Raw genomic sequence first — 16,841 nt, forward strand, 5'->3', positions numbered from 1 at the left:
GCTCATGTGCCAGAAGTGGCACGTAAATCCCACCTTCCATGCCCTCCACTGAGGGTGCTGGGGATTGTGCCAGAGAGCAGGAAAAGCCAGGCGGCTCAGGAGGAGACACAGGTCGGGGGAGAGACGGACCTGGGATTTCCAGGTCCCTGCTACGAGCAAAGGCCACAAATTTCAGGAGAGACAGTTCTGAACGGCCCCATCCAGTGATGGAAATGCCCACCGGCGCTTGGAAAAGCCATTGAGCCTGCACCTCCGGGTTTCCAAGTATGGACTCCAACCATGGAGTGAATGACACCTGGGAATAATGTGCTGCTCAGATCTGCTGGGTTTTATTACCAAGAAAAAAGGGTGTTTCAACTAGGGGAGGAGACTGCCTTCCTCTATGGCTCCTAAGCTGACATGGAGAACAGGCCACCCTGAATGACAGCCTGATGTGCAAACCAGCAGGCCACCTGTTAGTGCACCTTACAAACTGGTGTGTCTGGTGGAGCGGACACACCTGCCCCTGCTGTTGGGTTCCTCTGCTGTTCTTGGTCTGGACCTAGTGAGTGCCGGGATCTAAAAGAAGGAGCAGCAGAGCTAAGTGGCCCTAAGAGGGAGGAGCTCTGTTCCCACACACACACAGCCCGAAGCTGGGGCAAGTACTCCATCCAGCGGGAGGGAAAGCAGCAGCCGTGATACTTGCCTGCACAGCCCACTATGGACCCTCAAATTCCATGTGGATGCCACAGGGCCCTCTGAACTCAGTACTGACGTCTCAAAAGTGCTGATGAAAAAAAAAAAAAAGGGCTTCCCTGGTGGCGCAGTGGTTGAGAGTCCGCCTGCTGATGCAGGGACGCAGGTTCATGTCCCGGTCCGGGAAGATCCCACATGCCGCGGAGCGGCTGGGCCCATGAGCCATGGCTGCTGAGCCTGCACCTCCGGAGCCTGTGCTCTGCAACGGGAGAGGCCACAGTAGTGAGAGGCCCGCATACCGCAAAGAAAAAAAAAAAAAAGTGCTGATACTGCCACCTGGTGTCTGTGTTCCCAGACTATCTTCGGGGGTGCAAGAGTACCCCAGGTATCAGGCAGGAGCAAAGCAAAGACCGCCTCCTGCTGGCCCCAGGCCCAGAGCAGGCCTGGAGCACCAGTGCCATCACGTGCAAGTTTTGTATTTTGTATAAAGTATAAAACAATATGTTTAAGATAATTCACTTGCTCACCTGTTAAAAATGAGTAAAAGAAAATAGTTTTAAAATATCAGTAAAATTAGGGGAATTTCCTGGCGGTCCAGCGGTTAGGACTCTGTGCTTTCACTGCAGAGGGCCCAGGTTCAATCTCTGGTCCGGGAAACTAAGATCCTACAAGACACGTGGCATGGCCAAAAAAAATACATCAGTAAAATTAGATAATTTAATGAATTGTGAATTTCATTCACAAAGTGATAGCTTTTTAATATTTAGGAGTAAACTGTCAAGAAATGTAAAGGACACATACGAAGGAAACCACAAACTAGCAGCAAGGAACAGAAAAGATTTATATACACAGTGGTTCTTAACTGGGGCAGTTTGGCCAGTCTGTAAGTATTTTGGATGGTACAGCTGCAGGGTAGGGACTGTGCTACAGCATCTATATGTATCTATAAATATAGAGAGAGGGAGAAAGAGAAAATGAAATTTATTTTAAGGAACTACCTCGGGACTTCCCTGGTGGTGCAGTGGTTGGGAATCCGCCTGCCAATGCAGGGGACACAGGTTCGAGCCCTGGTCCAGGAGGATCCCGCATTCCGCAGAGCAACTAAGCCCATGTGCCACAATTACTGAGTCTGTGCTCTAGAGCCTGTGAGCCACAACTACTGAAGCCCACACGCTCTAGAGCCCGTGCTCTGCAACAAGAGAAGCCACCACAATGAGAAGCCCGTGCACTGCAACGAAGAGTAGCCCCTGCTTGAAGCAACTAGAGAAGGGCCGCGCACAGCAATGAAGACCCAATGTAACCAAAAATAAATAAATAAATAATAAGTTGAAAAAAATTTTAAAAATAAGAAAACATTTTAAAAAAGGAACTAGCTCATGTGATTTTGGAACCTGGCAAGTCCAAAATCTGCAGGATGAGCAGCAGGCTGGTGACCTGGGTTGGTGGTATATTTCCAGTCTGAAGGCCATCTAGGGCAGATTCCTTCTTGCTTTGAAGGGGAGGTCAGTCTTTTCTGTTAAGCTCTTCAACTGATTGGATGAAGCCCACCCACCTGTATTATGGAGGGTAATCTGCCCTACTCATAAGGTCTACTGATGTAAATGTTAATCTCATCTAAAAAACACCTTCACAGAAACATCTAGAATAATGTCTGTCCCATGGTGGACATGAAAGTGAGTTCCTTGGTCTGAAGAAGTGATGGTCTGCTGTGCAAACTGGTGCAATATCTTCTGTTGTGATTCTTTCATAGTATTCTGAGCATTTGCATCTACCACCAGGGCAGCAAAGCACAGTCCAGGGTTGGCGCCTCTTCATGTCAGGACCCCCTGTAGCCCCAGGCTCCTGGCATCAGTCTGACTTGCCCCCTATGCTCAGGGCCTGCCCACCAGGGCACCTGCTGTGCAGCCATCTGTGGTCTCGGTGTCTCACATTGGCAGACGGGACCGTTGTTACTGACATTTTGGGCCTCAGAGGGCGCAAGAGGACTACAGGCACCTCAGAGATACTGTGGGTTCCTGTCCAGACCACCGCAATAAAGCGAATATTGTAATAAAGTGAGCCACACAAACATTTTGGTTCCCCAGTGCATACGTTTGAAATATTGTGAAAATTACCAAAATTTGACACAGAGACATGGAAGTGAGCAAGTGCTGTTGGAAAAATGGCAACCATAAACTTGCTTGACACAGGGTTATCACAAACCTTCAATTTGTAAAAAACACATTATCTATGAAGCGTAATAAAACGAGGTCTGCCTGTATGTCTAGATTCAGCCCATCTCTGCGTTGCTGCAGTGCCCCATGTCCACAGATTTCATGGACCCAGGTGGCTATCTCACGGGAGCATGTGGGGATAGTTTGTCAGTTCCAGTCACCTTCCAAACCTGGAAAGGGGTTCTTCTGATGGACACTAATATGTCCTACTCTAATGCGCCCCTCAAATTCCCACAGTGATTTCCACAGGGCTGTGCCCCGAATGGGCATCCTTTAATAAGCCAGGTTTCCACTGCCCTCCTGCCTGACCATATAGCCAGGCCACTGGCCACTACCCATGAGTAATAACTCAAACATATGGGCTTTTACCACTGCTCAGTTCTTCCATCATTGTTAGAAAAACTGCATGTAATTCAGCCCAAACGAGCTGGTCCATTTTTACCTTTTTCAGTTAGTCTCCATTCTCTGGTCTTTATGTAGCAGCTTTCCAAACGAGATGTTGTCCATTCACTTTGGAACTGCCGTCCACAAACCAAACAGCTCTTTGTTGGTCAGTCGAGAGCTGGTGATAGGGCACTGTCCAAGTGAAGGCAGAATCCAGCACTTCCTCATGCAGTTCCAGAGTCAGTGCTGGGGGCAAAAGAGGCTTCCTGCCTCCTACACCTCCTTGCTTTCCCCAGGCACCTTGGTCTGGTATAAACCATTTCCACTTTCATATTTATATGGAACCCTTCTGAGGACTGCCATCCCCATTAAAGTGCTTCTCTGACATCGTCCTAGACATCATAGCTTTGTAGGAGCTTTAAGATCATCTTATGTCCTCAGTCATTGGGGTAGCTTCAGTTAATGTCAGATGGCAAGGTGGTAAACCTTGAGAGTGGTAAACCCCCCTCAAGTGGAAGTTCTCCTGTCCAAAGTCCCAGCAGCCGTCGCTGGGGGGTGCTCACAGGCTCTCACCCTCCACACAGGGCCACCGCACAGAGAATCTGTCCCTGACTAGCACCCCAGCTTCTACCCCCACACTGTGTGGGCTCAGCCAACCTTACCGGTTCCCATTTAGCATGTCCTGAAAGGCAGTTACATGCCTTCTGTTTTATAAGACTAGGTGGGGGCAATGTCCCCCAGGCAGGTACAATGTCCGTCCCCATAATACAATCAGGTAAAACAGATGCAACCACTTCACACAACGCCTGTTCAAACATGCCAATTCTACACACCCTTCCCTTACTTCTGTCAACTCTTACATTCCTAACTGTGGCCTCCGGTGTTTCAGTTTTACAACACTGGGTAGGGGAAGTGTCCCCAGCCATACCTGTAAAATCCCTGTAAATTCAGGTTGGGAGAGACAACTTCTGTATATAATACTTGCCTAAACATTCCAACTCTCATAACCCCACCAACCGTGACACTGTCACATCCTCTCAGCCTGACTGCATCCAAGTCAGGGCTTCACCCAGGCTTTTGGTACCAGTCTTTGGGCTCCTGGGTCAAGGAGTCCTGGAAACTTCTCTTCTCCACCCCCTATTTTACCCACTCTTGTGCAGAAGTCCCCAGCGAGGGGTTGAGCCAAGAGACCCAGGCCTTCAGTCTTTATCTTGGTTAACTGACCTGTTGACCCAAGTGATTGCTGGTTGGGATTCTCAGTGTAATCTCTGCCTTCCGGCTGTTAAATGTCTCCAAACTGGGGTAAACAGAGCAGACGTGTTTGGGGCCCTTTAATGTTGGGGCTCAACAGAGGGTCCCTTTGGTCTGCCCAACCTAGGTATCAAAACCTTTGTTTTAACCCCATCAGTGTCTGTTTTATTCAACCCATTTCTTTTTTTTTTTTGGCCACACCACGAGGCTTCCAAGATCTTAGTTCCCTGACCAGGGATCAAACCCGTGCCCTCTGCAGTGGCAGCTCAGAGTCCTAACCACTGGACCACCACGGAATTCCCCATCCCATTTCTTTTCTTTTCTTTTTTTTTTTTGCGGTACGCGGGCCTCTCACTACTGCGGCCTCTCCCGTTGCGGAGCACAGGCTCCAAACGCGCAGGCTCAGCGGCCACAGCTCATGGGTCCAGCCGCTCCGCTGCATATGGGATCTTCCCGGACCGGGGCACGAACCCGTGTCCCCTGCATCGGCAGGCGGACTCTCAACCACTGCGCCACCAGGGAAGCCCCCCATCCCATTTCTTAATAACCATCTAAAGGGGGGTGGGGGAAGGGGGAGGTTTGGGGTTAGCAGATGCAAACTATTATATATAGGATGGATAAACAAGGTTTTACTGTATAAGCACAGGGAACTATATTCAATATTCTGTGATAAACCATAATGGAAAAGAATATGAAAAAAAGTGTGTGTGTATAACAATCACTGTGCTATACAGCAGAAATTAACACATTGTAAATCAACTATACTTCAATAAAAATAAATAACCATCTAATGACTGCTATCCTGCTCATCCCTTCCTGATTCCTTTTTTCTGTCTCTTTCAATATTTGCTCTATTCATCTTCTCATAACCCTTTAAAAATTTCCACCTTGTTGGGAAGAGCCCCTTCACTCTGCCCTGGGCCTCTCTCCATTCTCTTGTTAGCTAACATACTGTTCTCTGCAATACCCTTCAGTGCAAGCTGAGATAGCAAATTCCCTAAGGCTTCCCAAATTGTTTTTCGATTTTGCAGTAAGAGGGTGCCCAAGTGAAAGGGGCCCCCTTAATCACAGCATTTACCGTGACCTGGGTAACAGGCATATTCAGCAGCTGAATATCCCAGTCATCATAAAGCCAGTCCCACTGGCTTGCATACAAAGCATACCAGTGGCTTCATCTGGGGTGTTCCACGTGGCATTTACAGGGGGAGTAATATGTTTAGATAAGAGATATACCCATATATTCATATTTCATTTCTACTTACTGAAAATTCTTCTGCGGCCATTCTTCCTCCATTAAAATCAGTCTTCCTGGGCCAAATTTTACAGGCTTAAAAAACTTTAAGAACATCTTATTTCTTCTTTGAGTCTTCATTTTTTAAAGTCAGGAATGAATTTTACTGTTCTGACTGTAATAGGGAAGAACCTTGTATTCTATGACAAGTTAATCACTAAAGGGATGTTGCCTATTAGCTTAAATTACACATAATGGCCCATCTCTGGGAACCCTGCCTCCCAGGTAATGAGCATGAAGCTAAAATTCTTTTTTTTTTTTTTTTGCGGTATGCGGGCCTCTCACTGTTGTGGCCTCTCCCGTTGCAGAGCACAGGCTCCAAACGTGCAGGCTCAGCGGCCATGGCTCACGGGCCCACCCACTCCACGGCATGTGGGATCTTCCCGGACCGGGGCACGAACCCGTGTCCCCTGCATCGGCAGGCGGACTCCCAACCACTGCGCCACCAGGGAAGCCCGAAGCTAAAATTCTTTTAGCTCACAGGAAACATCCTGACCAGGTGCACCTGTGAATAGGTGCAGGAGGAAAGTAACACTCCTGTCCAGAGTCTGGCTGGAACCAGGACTTTTAACCCCTTTCCTTTCAGTATAAAAGAAGCCTGAATTCTAACTTGGGAAGATGGTTCTTTGGGATGCTAGTCCACCACCTTCTCAGTCTGCTGGCTTTCTGAAAAAAGTTGCTATTCCTTGTCCCAACACCTCGTCTCTCAATTTATTGGCCTGTCATGTGGCGAGCAGTATGAGCTAGAACTTGGTAGCATGACCAGTTTTTCTGTTGATTAGTTTTACCAATCCCATTTTTCTCAGGCAAGTTTTTGCACTTTCAGGACTCCCACAGGACACGATTCTCCTGGTGGTCTGGGGTCCTCTTCCCATTGTGCGGTTGGCTGTGTTGTCCGTGGCAGCACCACGCCTCCCTCCACTGGGTAAATGCTGACAGCGTGTAATGATGTCAAACACGTGAGAAGTTGCGGACAGTTTTCCCCACTAGGGAGACTTGTTTAGCCGAGTGCCCGATGGGGTCGCAACCCTGCAGGACGGTCCTTCTGGAGCCTCAACTCAATTCTGACACAACCCACCCCGAGATACAGATTCCACAGGTTAAGAGCTCAGTCTTACAAAACTGTAAAACTGCCCCCCACCTCCTTCAAAGGCCAATCACAAGCCTGAGTTGTTACCTGTTTTTGACCGACCAGCTATAAATCAGAGGTTCCCAGGACCTCTCCTCAGGTTCAATTAATTTGCTAGAGCGACTCACAGACTCAGAGACACAGTTTACTTACTAGATCACCGGTTTGTTATAAAAGAAAATGACTCAGCCAGATGGAAGATGCATAGCGCAAGGTACGGGGAAAGGGCAGAGCTCTCATGCCCTTTCCAGTGCACCACTCTCCCCATATCTCCATATGTTCACCAACCTGGAAGCTCTCTAAACCCTGTCCTTTGGGTTTTATAATTGATTGAATCATTAATTCAACTTCTAGGCCCTCTCCCCTCCCCCGAGGTTGGGTAGTAGGGGGTAATTGGAACTGAAAGGTTCTAACCCTCTAATCACAAGGTTGCTTCTCCTGGCAGCCAGCCCCCATCATTTGGTGAGCTCCAAAAGCCAATTCATTCACCTCACAAGAGACACCTTTGTTGCTCTAGTAAGAAAATTCCAAGGGTTTTAAGAGCTCTGTGCCAGAAATGGAGATGAAGACCACATCTACATTTATACATAAAGCACACTATCACACATCGATTCCAAATTATTTTTCAGTATTCTCCCTATGGATGTCGAATCCACTGGGGTAGCCTTCAACTCTGTGTTCATTAATGGGCTAAACCAGGACTTTTTTGGTTAAGAGAATTACAATAGAATGGGAAACTATGTCCTCTCCAGACTTAATTTGGCAAACCTGCACCCTAGATGATTCTACTAAGAAAAAAGCCATTAAAATCCTTAATATCCAACTTCAGCAGATGGAGTTCCCTAAGCAAAGTCCTCCCAGCCTCCGTCATTACTGTAAGAAGCCAGGATATTGGAAGAAAGACTTCTAGAAACCAAAACGCTCCAGGCATCTTCAGTCAACTCATCTTTCCAATGTCCTCCCACTTCCCAGTGATGGGACTCCAAGGAATCTGGAGCTTTTCCAAGCCTCCCTCTTAATCAGCTCAGAGAAACAACTCTCCAGACTGGGAATGAATTTCTATACTGGAGCTACACTCTCAGTGCTCAAGCCCATTACTACTGAACAGCCCGTGCCTCGGAGCACAATTCCAATAGTGGAGTTTCCAATAAACCTTAGCAAGTCATGAAAAAAGACAGGAATCCACAGGACTTAGTGCTCTTCCAACAGGAGTGAACACATCATGCCCTTACACCAGACTGGTGGTAATAAAGTGAGGGGGCTGGTTGACATTGCTGTTTAAAGTGTTGCACATTGTGAATTTTAATACCAGTGTGCAGGCTTCAATGTTGCTTTTCCAAGTAATGAATTCTCAGCTGACGATATCAAACTTTTAAAAAAAATTTTTAATTTGTTTTATTTTTGGCTGCATTGGGTCTTCATTGCTGCGCACGGGCTTTCTCTGGTTGCGGTGAGCAGGGGCTACTCTGCGTTGTGGTGCAAGGGCTTCTCGCTGCAGTGGCTTCTCTTGTTGCGGAGCATAGGCTCTATCTAGGCTTGCGGGCTTCAGTAGTTGCAGCATGCAGGTTCAGTAGTTGTGGCTCATAGGCTCTAGAGTGCAGGCTCAGTAGTAATGGTGCACGGGCTTAGTTGCTCCGCGGCATGTGGGATCTTCCCGGACCAGGGCTCAAACCCGTGTCCCCTGCATTGGCAGGCGGATTCTTAACCACTGCGCCACCAGGGAAGCCCGATGATATCAAATATCATGCAGCATTTTGTGGGAAGCTGTTGGATCCAGGGTTGGTGTCACATTCCCAAAATAAAATCCAGAAAAACTGTCCACAATGCTCCCTCCCAGGAGCTCCAAATTGCCTGATGGACCATTCGACGTTTGCCAAGTGGGTTTCACAGAGCTGCCCACCATCTCATGGGTATAAATAATTCCTGGTAATGATGTGCATGTTTCCTCAGTAGACCGAAGCTTTTCCACGTAGACAAGCCACTGCTGCTCTGTGGCTAAGATCCCATCGGAGAGGAATGCTTCTTGAACTTCATAGTGATTGGGGATCCCACGTTATTTGGTCAAGTGCTACGAGTCTGTGCCATTTGGCCAGTTCTCATCAAAACCCCCTTGGGTCGGAGTAAGCGCCAATGAGAACGTGATCAGAAATCTCCCCCTAATATCAGGAGAGCTAGCTGATTCTGCAGCCCAACAATTATCACTTGACTCACTGGCTAAAATACTTTTAGACAACCACATAGCCTTCGATTTCCTACTTGCTGAACAAGGAGGCATTTGTACGATTGCAAATACTACCTGGATAAACACTTTTGGAGAAGTAGAAACTCAATTACACAAAATGAGGACACAAGCCCAAATTTCACCTGACTCTCTCTGGTCCTTTGATTTGTTCAGCTGGCTACCTTCAGGTCTAGGGTCATGGTTTAGAACCGTCATACAAACTAAATGTCATATTATTTTTCATTCTGCTTTGCATATTTTTTATGGTTTTGTTTTGTTTTGGCCACACCTCGTGGCTTGTGGGGTCTTAGTTCCCCAACCAGGGATTGAACCTGGGCCTTTGGCAGTGAAAGCACAGAGCCCTAACCACTGGATAGCCAGGGAATTCCCCATTTTTAAACTTTGTACATGTTGCCTGTCAACCCCCTGTAGAAATGACACAATGAACAATATGATGTTGGCTCAATGCCTTGAGATGACTGCCCATGCCTGTACCTTCATAAGACAAGATTTTAAGAGTGAAAATGGCTGAGAGTTCCTCCTTCTTTGTTACTCAAATGTGGGCTCACTTGGTTTCAATCACTATGCCCTTTTCCTCTGATGTGAGACATGACGTCCAGGAAAGGTCCTGGTGCTGAGGGACAAAACACAATTCCACTAAAACTGATCAGTGATGCTCTCAAGGAAAGATCTTCATCTAAAGGGGGGAATGTGGAAATGAGCAAAGGAAAGCTCAATCAGAATGGGGTAGGGAAGCTATGATGGGAGGGCTCTCAAGTATGCATCTCTCACCACAGCTCACAGACCCAGCAGGAAGGAAGGTCTCCATCTGGCCCAGCGACAAGCTACCCACTGATTGCAGCCAATGGAAAACCACCAGGGCCCTCCTAATTTCCTCCTAAAACCTAATAAAAGCTGACCTTCCGTTTGTCTCCTCCAACTTGCCAGTTTGCTTGTCCTAAACTGAAATTCTTCTGATTCCAAATAAACTCATTTTGGCTAAAGACCTTATGCCGTTCTTAAGGTCAACACCTTTAACCCGGGCCGAGTGTCTTGATGGCTGATCCTACCTGGGTTCTGTCTCTAGGGATGACCCGAGTGTGGGCTCCATTTCTGAGGGGTGATACCCAGCTTGTGGGTCCATCTCTGAGGGGTGACCCCTGGCCTAGTCACCATCTCTGATGGTAAAGCCAGCCTGAGCTAAGTTGACCCGTTTTAGGGGCACTCTGACAAGGGCCTGAGGGAATATAATTTTCACATTTCATGTGACCAAAGGCAAACGTCCCTCACCACGACCTGTTTCCTCATTGCCACATTCATAACTGTACTTGCACTGTATCCAAGAAACACCGGTGTTTCTCAGCGACCCCACCTCACCCCTTGCTCTTGCTGCCCTGCCTGTCTCGGGACCCTATTGTCAGAAGGATGCCAACATTGAACCAGAGATGTGCTGCCTGCCCCAACTGCCATGTGATGGGGGCAAATCCTGGCTACTGCATAGCAACCAGCGCCTGGTCATCCCACGCGGGGGCCGGGGCCACCCGCCATGCAGAAACACACCCCTGAAAGAGTGACAGCCCTGATTCCAGGTAGAGCTTCCACAACTTAAATTTTTTAATTCAAAAATAAACTTTGCAATGGGAGAGGCCACAACAGTGAGAGGCCCGCGTACCGCAAAAAAAACAAAACAAAAAAATAAACTTCATTACATAAAATGCAAACTTGGGGAAGAGCAAAACAGATTCCACAGAACTCCACACTCATTCTCTAGGATTGTCAGTACTGAGGCCTGGCGCTGACTGAGCTGTCCAGGCCATCTTTGCTGGCTAGAGAAGCCCAAGCTGGAAAGAGTGAGGGAGCCCGGCAGCTGTCCTTCTCCAACGGGGCTATGAGTGGCCTGCCCCTGTCCTTCCATGTTCAATTGCTAACAGTCTGTAAGCCCCATCCCCATTCTCTCATTTGTATCCCACATCTGAGCAGGATGATAAACCCAGGTGCTCCCTCCTTTGGCACCTGTGGGAGATTCAAACCTCGCCGGGCCCTGCCCTTGGCAGGAACTCACACGGCCCCTCTGACCACAAGAAAGTCCTGGGCTGGGCTCCTGTCCTTGCTGTCAAGCCACTCTAGACCTGCTGGAGAGCCCTGCCCTGTCCTCCCCAGAGACCTCGATGACATAAGGACCCAGCCTCCCCAAACCTCAATGTGGGTGGCTCAGTCTCCACACCCAAACATGAGCTGGGGTGGCTCCACCTGCCCTGCGAGGACTGTGACAGCAGTGCCGTGAGCTGGTCTAGGTGGCCTAGATGCTGACCCCCGCCCTTTCCCCACACCAGCCTGCTGCCTGGCTCTTGCTCTAGCTGTACTGCTCTGTCGAATCCAGCAGAGCCTCGTTTATGGATTTAGTTAACCGAAACCGGCAGTGTCTACAACTAACTGGTATCTAGGGACAGGATTATGGGATTGGCCCTCTGTAAAGTGGCCCTAGGTTGTGTCTCAGCCTGGACCTCTGTTTCAGAACAAAGCTATATGTGACGCTAGGCTCAAGAGAATGATGCTGGCTGCATCTCACCCAGGCACTGGCCCCATCTCTGGGGGCTCAAGAGACAGACGACGCCCTGTGTGAGACATGGGGCCGGCGGGTGGTCACTCACAAAACAGCAGTCTTTAGGGAGAAAAAACAGGAGCCCTCTCCTCCACTTGAGTCCCAGGATGTGTGCCAGGGAGAGGACTCTTGACTGCAGGCCATCTGCCCATCTACCCCCAACCCAGGTGCAGCATCTCTGGTCCCTCACCATCACAGCTGTGTCTTTGGTTTCTTCCCAGAACGGAGGTGCGGTGGCCGTGGTGACTGAGCCCCCTGCCGCTGCTGCTGCAGTTTCTTTAGCGCCCTATAGGCGTTCACAGCCCGCTCTCTCTCCTCCGCCACGATCCGCTGTCTGGCCAGAGAGGTGGTCAGAGGCTGGGACACACCGCCAGGGCTTAAAAGCATCTTCAGCATCAGCGATTTCTTGCCAGGCTGAGGAAGAGAGAGAGGGAGGTTGAGGCACAGATTCAGGAAGGAGGGGAGGTAACAAAGAGCCTAGGCCAGCCCAATAGCTTAAGCCCAGTGAGAACATGGTGCTCTCCACCTGTGTGCCCTGAACCAGGCAGCACCGAGGGGCAAAAAGGGCAACTCCCCCACCCCTGCTTACCTGGTCCCTACTTGTGCTCATCCTGGGCTTGGCAGTCAGCTCTGGGGGCTGCAGGGCAACCTCACCAAACTTCACCGTGTCTGGAGGGGCAGAGAAGAACAACTGAGGCCTGCTGCCCACACAACCACTGCAGCCCTGGAACCCGGAGCCACTGTCCACCCACCTACCGACCCTGGGGAGACAAAGCTGCCCCGAACCAGGGCTGACACAACTGCTTTGTGAAGAGCTACCTCGGAGTAGCTCCTGCTCCAGCCTTTCTGCTGCCTTTTCCTCCCTCCTCTGCTGGACCTTAACCAGCCGTCGCTTCTGGAACCTGGGAAGAGAGCACAGTGCTGTTCACTTTCCTAAACTCTCAATTCACTGGACTCAGGAAGAGGCAGAGGTCACCCCTGCCCACGAGGGATGCATCAGGAAAGACCCCAGGTGGCTGCCTCTGAACCCCAGGACCCACAGAGAGCGCTCCGAACCTAGGAGGCCCCTCCAAAGTTCCAAGTCAGGGGTCCTCAGCGGCTGCGGCTGTACCTCTACAGCCCATCGGACAATGTCTGGAGATGTTCTGTGTTGTCACAACGTCGGGGGGAGAGGGGTGCTCCTGGCACCTCATGGGTGGAGGTCAGGAATGCTGCTCAACGCCCTACAGTGCACGGAATGGCCCCCACCCCAGAGAATCAGCTGTCCCATGTGTCAACTGTGCTGCTGTGTGTAAACGGCCCCGCACAGCAACATGTGTGACATGGTCCCTTATTGTTACTAGAATCAACGTTCAATGAGTTTTAGAGATCACTGTGGCTTTAGGTGGTACCTGGGATATGTTTTGTGTGATGTAATTTTCACTGGCTAACGTAAGTACATGTATGGTAAGAATCTGGACGTAAGGAAACTCTACAAAGCTGAAAATGATCTAACTTTCACAGCTTTTAAAAGAATTTCTTCCTCTTTTTTTTTTTTTTAATTTAGGCCACACCGCATGGCATGCGGGATCTTAGTTCCCCAACCAGGGATCGAATCCACGCCCCCTGAAGCGGAAACTTGGAGTCTTAGCCCCTGGACCACCAAGGAAGTGCCCAGTTTTAGAGAAATTTCTGATGAAAGCCTGGCTTGATTCAAGACAAAAGTTGCAGTAAAGGCAGAAACACATCTCAAAAAGCATTTGTTTGCTGAAACTACTGCCCCAGCTCCCACCCACAGGCTCAGGGAGGTGGTACACAGCTTGCATCCCAGACTTCTCCAGGGCTGAGGGTAGGGATGGGCAGGGGAGCCGTAGCTGGTGGTGGGCTTCCTCCTGGTGCCAATTTCACCACTTTACTCACCAGGAAGCTGAGTCTGAGAGGTCACAGAACTTGTACAAATGACATAGCTACAGACTCTCAAATCTCTTCTGCGCTGGAAAGGTGAACCCTGGAAACCAGTTTCCGTGGGGTAGGCACAGTCCCCTGACGGCCTGCGGGCCCTCCTGGGAGGACACTGAGCCTCACTGTTTTTCTACTTCCCTGAAACAACTGGCCTGGGGTAGACAGCTGGCCCTCAACCTCCCTTGGCTCTTGGACACCTTGATGCTTTCCAGAGAGAGGCACAGACAGAGATAGGCCTTCGGAGCTCTGTGGGTTCAGAGCCTCCCAGAAACGCTGAGGTTAAGTGGCTGCGGTACAGAGAAAAACACCCACTGACTCCAGGTCCTGCTCGGCCTGAATCATGGGGTAGGTGGGGTGCCCCCTGGCAAAAAGATGCTGTCAATACAGAAGAAATCGGTGGCACCCCACAGCCCTGCCTCCCAGCCCCTGCAGCCCCCACTCACGCTTTCTTCCTCTCCGACTTCCCCTTCTTGGGAGCCGCCTGCACCTCAGGCTGCCGGCTGGCCTGGTTCTTGCTGAGGAACAGCACATGCTGCGCCTCCTGCGCCATGCGCTGCACATAGGCCCTGTCAGACTCCCACTTCTTCTGCTCGAACTTGGGTACAGCGATGTCCGGCTCCACTCCCTTTGCTTCCTTCTCCAATGTCTTACTGAAGGCCACCTGGGCTGAGGACAAAGGGAGACCTCAGAGGGGAAAGTCGTGAAGTGAAGGCAGGAGGGAGCAGGTGGCGCTGGGCTGGCCGCCCGTGTTCATCTCCCCTCCCCAGGCCACGAGACGGGAAGACCACGTTCACGTGGGAGCTAAAAAGGATCTAAGATGCCAGCTGGGGGAAACCTGGGGTGGGACCCCTACAGCCCACTGGTACATGTCAAAGATGTCCTCTGCAGCTCGGTTGAAAAAGGAAACAGGAAACAACCTAAGTATCCGTCACTAGCTGACTGGCTGAGCGAATCCCCCTACGTTCATCCAGAGACGTCACTGCACAGCTGCTGAGAGCTCGGTAGAGCTACGATAAGGACGTGGAAAGACCTACAAAATCCACTGGCAGTGAAAACCCAGGACACCAAACAATATAGAGAATGAAGGTATAGCTGTTACCTCATAAATATGTGAAAATATGCATATTTCCCCTGGGAGGGTAAACAAGACAGACAGCAGTTTCTTTTAGGGGGAGGGAGCAGGATTGAAAGACCGGGAAGGAGGCCACGCCTCACCTCATCTTTCAGTACTGTTTAATTTCACCACGTGTGTAACTTTATGTCTTTTAAATAACTTAAACCCCAAAAAGAGCTGATTCAATAGAGCATGGTTCAGAATGTGCCATCTTCCATCTGGGCCAGCACCCTCCTCTACCCCTCCCCCTCCTCAACTCTTTATTTCACTATCGCTTTGGTAGCCATCTAACCCCCAATGAAAAGCCTAAGGTTGACAAAGAAATTGCAAAACAGCATTGCTGAAAAATCAGTCCCATGTTTGGGAAAACAAATACCTGTACGTGTACACAAAACACAAACACTCTGGACCCCATTCCCCAACATCTGGAGTGTTATCTCTGGCAGAGGCTGACAGCTGGGCACCCTACCTGGCCTTGGGGGAAGAGTGGGAGGGATGAGTTTCTCAGGGGGTCTGATCAACTCCCTCCATAACCTCTAGAAACCATACACTTCTCTCCACCATGATTTCTGCACTCAGGTCCAAGGAACCATCATCATTTCTTTTTTTTTTTTTTTTTTTTTTTCCGCGGTACGCGGGCCTCTCTCTGCTGTGGCCTCTCCCGTTGCGGAGCACAGGCTCCGGACGCGCAGGCTCAGCGGCCATGGCTCACGGGCCCAGCCGCTCCGCGGCATGTGGGATCTTCCCAGACCGGGGCACGAACCCGTGTCCCCTGCATCGGCAGGCGGACTCTCAACCACTGCGCCACCAGGGAAGCCCCATCATCATTTCTTGCAAGAGCCTTGCTGGCCTGCAGTGTCCTCTCGCCCCCTCGACTGTTACACAGTGACCTTTCCTTCAAGTAAATCTGAACTGACCGTCCCCTCTGATGGATGTCCACTACTCCTGGGAGGGGAAAATCAACGCTTCCACCTTGGCCCAGGAGGCCCCAGGGGCTCCTTTTGGAGCCTCACCTGAAACCACACCGCCACCTGCTGCCAGCCACCACTCTGGCCCTGGTGACACCAGCCTTTGGTCAGTCCTCCACATGCTCCTGCACCGCCTGACTGCTGGGGTGTGGCAGATTTCTTCTGCCTGAAACGCCACTGAATACTTGTGCAATTAAGTAGATTCAAACACGCAAGGCTTTATGGCCACCCAGCATGGGCCTGCAGTTACCCTCTTTCTTCCTCTTCTTGTTACTGATGGGGTTTTTCATCTCCTGGCGGCTCCTCATGATCTCTCGGAGCCGGAAGGGGATTTCCTGTTCATCTTGGTTCTTAGGCTGGCAATTCACTTTCTTCTTTTCTTTGCTGGGAAGGAGAACACGGGGGTGAGACACGTCTCCAATCGAGCATAAGCAGAATCAGAGAAACCGAAGCTGAGCCTGGAGAAAGAAACTTCGCAAGCCACCCTGGCCGCTGTAGTGCGTGCCGGTCAAGGGAACACGGCCTCATCCTCGCCCGCCCGGAGGCTGTCCCTGGACCGGTTTCTCACAGGACGCTGGGTGGGAGGCGCTCCGAGAGCCCCAGGGAGGCCCGTCACTCCCTGACCTCGTCCAGGATAGCAAAGACGGCGCCCCGGAAGGTGACAAGTGCCACACCGGAGACTCCCTCACGCCTCCGCCCACCCGGCTGACCCTCCGGGCCGTCCACCGCACGGACCACACAGCGCGCTGGGCCCGGTGCGGGGAGGGGTGCCGGGGAGTCTTCAGGACGATGAGACCGGCACCCACCTGCGCGGCCCCGGCCGTGGCGCCGAGCGCTGCTTCCCCGGCTCCTGCTGCCTCCGGCCCTGCGGTCGCCCTGGGCTCCCTAACCCAGCCGTCCCCGCCGCCCTCGCCGGCGCCGCAGCTCGGCGCCGGGTTCCCGCCATCTACACGCCCTGCACTCAAAGGAGAAACCACTTCCGCACTCCCGCACGGTCCGGCCCCATGCCCGCCATATCCGCTTCCTGCGCTCACTGGGGCTGTGCAGCTCCC

The 16,841-nt window shown here is 50.8% G+C and overlaps 1 protein-coding gene across 4 annotated transcripts; it reads right to left on the reverse strand.

Moving 5' to 3' along the window:
• Nucleotides 1–1,432: 1,432 nt before the first annotated feature.
• On the reverse strand, nt 1,433–16,760 carry CCDC137 (coiled-coil domain containing 137). Of its 4 annotated transcripts, none has more exons than XM_060134023.1 (7): nt 16,596–16,760; nt 16,040–16,173; nt 14,151–14,373; nt 12,586–12,668; nt 12,356–12,435; nt 11,957–12,180; nt 1,433–1,618 (listed from the first exon to the last, which is right to left on the reverse strand). In XM_060134023.1, exons 1-6 carry the CDS (start codon nt 16,733–16,735, stop codon nt 11,959–11,961), a joined length of 882 nt encoding a protein of 293 aa, XP_059990006.1. In that variant the 5' UTR covers nt 16,736–16,760; the 3' UTR covers nt 1,433–1,618; nt 11,957–11,958. The 4 variants fall into 4 exon arrangements, with proteins under 4 accessions (XP_059990006.1, XP_059990004.1, XP_059990007.1 ...); XM_060134021.1 differs by lacking the exon at nt 1,433–1,618 and adding an exon at nt 5,224–5,929; XM_060134024.1 differs by lacking the exon at nt 1,433–1,618 and adding an exon at nt 8,208–9,861.
• Between the last annotated feature and the right edge of the window lie 81 nt (nt 16,761–16,841).

This window comes from Lagenorhynchus albirostris, chromosome 20 (assembly GCF_949774975.1).
Source record: "Lagenorhynchus albirostris chromosome 20, mLagAlb1.1, whole genome shotgun sequence".
Taxonomy (NCBI): domain Eukaryota; kingdom Metazoa; phylum Chordata; class Mammalia; order Artiodactyla; family Delphinidae; genus Lagenorhynchus; species Lagenorhynchus albirostris.